General features: G+C 44.1%; 1 protein-coding gene across 2 annotated transcripts; it reads right to left on the bottom strand.

The window, feature by feature from the left end:
• Positions 1 to 1,740: 1,740 nt before the first annotated feature.
• TCEAL1 (transcription elongation factor A like 1) lies at positions 1,741 to 4,087 on the bottom strand. Of its 2 annotated transcripts, none has more exons than XM_043569900.1 (3): positions 3,668 to 4,087; positions 3,167 to 3,233; positions 1,741 to 2,823 (listed from the first exon to the last, which is right to left on the bottom strand). In XM_043569900.1, exon 3 carries the CDS (start codon positions 2,809 to 2,811, stop codon positions 2,332 to 2,334), a length of 480 nt encoding a protein of 159 aa, XP_043425835.1. In that variant the 5' UTR covers positions 2,812 to 2,823; positions 3,167 to 3,233; positions 3,668 to 4,087; the 3' UTR covers positions 1,741 to 2,331. The 2 variants fall into 2 exon arrangements, with proteins under 2 accessions (XP_043425835.1, XP_043425836.1); XM_043569901.1 differs by lacking the exon at positions 3,668 to 4,087 and adding an exon at positions 3,383 to 3,516.
• Between the last annotated feature and the right edge of the window lie 583 nt (positions 4,088 to 4,670).

Genomic DNA, 4,670 nt, shown 5'->3' with positions numbered 1-4,670 from the left:
TTGGGGGTCCTGCATATGCAGGTGGAGGAAAACCATAGAGCTCTAGGATCTTCATTTGGTTCCACAGCAGCCTTGTAAATCCAGCATTATTCCTATTTAAATAGAAAAAGAATGGCACAAAAACAGACACATAGACCAATGGAATAGAATAGAAACACCAGAACTAGACCCACAAACGTATGGCCAACTCATCTTTGACAAAGCAGGAAAGAACATCCAATGGAAAAAAGACAGCCTCTTTAACAAATGGTGCTGGGAGAACTGGACAGCAACATGCAGAAGGTTGAAACTAGACCACTTTCTCACACCATTCACAAAAATAAACTCAAAATGGATAAAGGACCTAAATGTGAGACAGGAAACCATCAAAACCTTAGAGGAGAAAGCAGGAAAAGACCTCTCTGACCTCAGCCATAGCAATCTCTTACTCAACACATCCCCAAAGGCAAGGGAATTAAAAGCAAAAGTGAATTACTGGGACCTTATGAAGATAAAAAGCTTCTGCACAGCAAAGGAAACAACCAACAAAACTAAAAGGCAACCAACGGAATGGGAAAAGATATTTGCAAATGACATATCGGACAAAGGGCTAGTATCTAAAATCTATAAAGAGCTCACCAAACTCCACACCCGAAAAACAAATAACCCAGTGAAGAAATGGGCAGAAAACATGAATAGACACTTCTCTAAAGAAGACATCTGGATGGCCAACAGGCACATGAAAAGATGTTCAGCGTCGCTCCTTATCAGGGAAATACAAATCAAAACCACACTCAGGTATCACCTCACGCCAGTCAGAGTGGCCAAAATGAACAAATCAGGAGACTATAGATGCTGGAGAGGATGTGGAGAAACGGGAACCCTCTTGCACTGTTGGTGGGAATGCAAATTGGTGCAGCCGCTCTGGAAAGCAGTGTGGAGGTTCCTCAGAAAATTAAAAATAGACCTACCCTATGACCCAGCAATAGCACTCCTAGGAATTTATCCAAGGGATACAGGAGTACTGATGCATAGGGGCACTTGTACCCCAATGTTCATAGCAGCACTCTCAACAATAGCCAAATTATGGAAAGAGCCTAAATGTCCATCAACTGATGAATGGATAAAGAAATTGTGGTTTATATACACAATGGAATATTACGTAGCAATGAGAAAAAATGAAATATGGCCTTTTGTAGCAACGTGGATGGAACTGGAGAGTGTGATGCTAAGTGAAATAAGCCATACAGAGAAAGACAGATACCATATGGTTTCACTCTTATGTGGATCCTGAGAAACTTAACAGAAACCCATGGGGGAGGGGAAGGGGGAAAAAAAAGAGTGGGAGAGAGCCAAAGCATAAGAGACTGTTAAAAACTGAGAACAAACTGAGGGTTGATGGGGGGTGGGAGGGAGGGGAGGGTGGGTGATGGGTATTGAGGAGGGCACCTTTTGGGATGAGCACGGGGTGTTGTATGGAAACCAATTGGTCAATAAATTTCATATATATATAAAAAATAAAATAAATTAATTAATTAATTAAAAAAAAAGAATCATTTATGAAAGAATTTGAGATAGGTCATGTGGAAGTGCCAGTTCACTGAAAAAAAAAAAAGAAACCAATACTTGTTAGAACTTCTTATTAAAATATTAATAATTATTTTACTATTGTATTTTGAACAATTGTTTCAATTTTCATTATTGATGATTAAAATAATATTATTGGAAAAAAAAAAGAAAAAAAAAAGAAAAAGAATGACCTTTAAGTAGAAGTACCTGGTTTATTTTTCTGCCTAAGAGATTTAAAGGAAACATGGGATTTACTATTCTTTAAAGTTCTGACAAGTATTTATTAAGTGCCACATTGTCTTTATAAGTTGATTGACAGTTTTTAAATTTTTCCCCATATTGTTTTTTTCAACAAAAGCAAAATATGTTTGTCTTGAAAAATGAGAAGCTCCCATTAAGCAAAATGAAAAACCAAAACACCTGTTATCTTACCACATGGATAGCCACTGTTAAGACATTTAAGTATATACTTTCAGTTTTTTCTTTGCATATTAATATACAAATATACATTTTTTACAAAAATGGGATGCTACATATACTTTTTGAAAATTGTTTTCACTTCACAATATATAATGTACACCTTTTCATGCAAATGGGTGAGAGGGAGACTTGCAGCTTGTAGGTGGGGAAAACCCAATTTTATGCCAGTTACAAGCAAAACACCTAAAATAAAGCCACGCAAAAAGTTAAAATTGAGATGGGGAAAGTGCATGAGATGAGAAAATGCAAACAAAGTTCAGGTGGCAACCTTCTATCAGGGGAAACAATTAAAGGCCGAACACATTAAATAGGATAAGGACGGTTCCGTCTCGCCTTCCAATGCATGACCATTAATTTGTTTCGTACTCTTTTCATTTCTTCCATCTCCTCTGCCACCTTTATCATCTCCTCGTTGCTCAAATTTCGGCCGTGTATGTCCCCTCTAAATTGCGGGCGAGAGCGAGCCAGCCTCTCTTTGAAGCTTCCTTCTTCCAGCTTATGTTTTCCCACTCCACAAGGAGGCTGCTCCATGGGAGGGCGCTCTTCAAAAAGGTCCCTTCTAGAAAGGCGCTCCGGAGGAGGGTGCTCCTCGGACACGAGCATCTCGGGAAGGAGCTCAGGAAGGAGCTCCTCAGGAAAGAACTCCTCCTCTGACGACTGCTCCTCGGAAGACGGTTCTTCCGGAGACTGCTTGACGGGAGAGTGTTCCACAGGAGGCCGTTCCTCATCCGTCTTGGGCGCGCTCTCTGGCTGTTCCTCATTTTCTTTGCATGATTTTTCCATGTTGAGGATCCTCTTTAAGTACAGTTATTCATAGGAGACAAGGCAGAGTCGAGTAAACACACTTGGTGGCTGGATCAAAACCCTGGCCACGGGTTCCCATAACTGCCTTTTCCTGAGTTGGGGGCCCAGGTCCCCCACCTATGCTTGTCGAGGGGCTCTCTGGCCCTGGGGACCGCGCCGCACCCTGTTAGCCCCGCTCGCCCCCTCCTTCCCGAAAGCCCACCATTTTCCCAGCAGGCCTTGCCAGAGGCCTCTCCCATTGTGACAGGGGCGGGGCGGTGGTACTGCGGACTCCGTTCCAGTCAGCGTCCTCCCACGCACCCCATCCCGGGCCATTGCCCACCACTTCCCTGACCTGGACCTCTCCTGGCGGTTTGCTCTAGGCCTCCTCTCCTCGAGGCGCACCGCTGTGACCCGCAGACCTGCAGACAGACGCAAGACAGGGTAGGGGGCGGAGAGTGGGGAGGAGGGAAGGACTAACTGACAACATACGTCCCTTTCCTGGGCATTAGCCGCCGCCCCCGCGTCAGCCCCCACTACCTCCCCTCCCCCATGCCCCACCATCCTATACCTCGCAGTGTTCGTCATTTCTTTTCAGGCGGCAAGTGGAAGCGAAGGATTATTTAGAAACTATTTCTAAGTCTGTGACTCCCAGGGGGCCCCACTCACCTCCCCACCTCGCCCCAAGGCCACCATTTTCTACACCGAAATGTGGGAGCGGGGGGGGGGGGGTGGGGGGAGAGGGGGGGCGGGGCTGGATATAGGGAAAGGCCTGATACTCTCTGCCATCCCGATCCCAGGGGTTATTGGGCAGCATCGACACTCAAACAGATTTAAGGGGACCAAGGGGACTTACTTCCTCCTGCTTTTTCCCCTTGACCAAAGGGCAGTAGGCAGACGGTGTCTGGACAAGCAAAAAGGACCTGGACGAGAGGGACTTGGGCAGACATAGGCTCTTGGTCACGTGACGGCCGCGCGTCACAGCCTAGCTCAGATCCCCAGTTAACCACTTTGACCGGCGGCCTTGCTGCAGCACCCTTCCTGTATTTCGCAACTCTCAACACACCAGGCATCGTCGCTCACCTCTTTGTTTATATTTGCCTTTTCTGGTTACCAGAGACTGTCAGCATCCAGTCTTGGGAGTTATTGCCTCTTCCTCTTTGCTGCTTACCCTGATACCACCTCTTATTCTCCTGTTGTCAAACACCAAGGCCCATTATTTCACCTACAGTCCAGATCCTGCACTGAAATTTGACTATTTTTACTTAATGAATCAGTATCATGTCTCCTTTCCCAGTCTTAAGCCACATCCATACCCATGACTCCATCATGTCCGTTTATGCTCTATCAACATGGTTTTCACTTCTTGTCACTTTTATGGAAGATAAGCTTTCACTTTTCCATGACCTGAGGATTTTTTTGAGCCCCCAAACCTGTATCACAAATAGAGGCTGCAGTCTAAATTCGTAATCATTCAGTTCTAGAACTCTAGAAAGAGTTGTTTGTAAAGTATGCAAATCTAAAAACATAAATACTTTGATTTTCATAAATCAAAGTACACATTTGTCCATCTAAGTACAAAAAATCTAAAGATTTATTTTCTGAAATGGGAGCATTTGGGGTGGAGAGTGTGGCATTATATATACAATTAAAAAAAATTTAGGTAAACTCCACACCACACATGGGGTTCCAACTCGACCCAGAGATCAAGAGTTGCATGTTCCACCAAGTGAGCCAGCCAGGCACCCCTATATATACTATTATGTGTGTGTGTATCACACACACACACGCAAACACACACTCTTCAGTAATTATTCATAATAGAAGAAATATTTTTCTGGGACTCTAAATCCTTAACT

The sequence above is a fragment of the Prionailurus bengalensis genome, chromosome X (genome assembly GCF_016509475.1).
Source record: "Prionailurus bengalensis isolate Pbe53 chromosome X, Fcat_Pben_1.1_paternal_pri, whole genome shotgun sequence".
In the NCBI taxonomy this organism is placed as follows: domain Eukaryota; kingdom Metazoa; phylum Chordata; class Mammalia; order Carnivora; family Felidae; genus Prionailurus; species Prionailurus bengalensis.
This window is presented reverse-complemented; position numbering and strand designations above follow the sequence as displayed.

Excerpts from the sequence above, each read along its gene's own strand:
- TCEAL1 (XM_043569900.1), bottom strand. The coding sequence starts at position 2,811 with ATGGAAAAATCATGCAAAGAAAATGAGGAACAGCCAGAGAGCGCGCCC.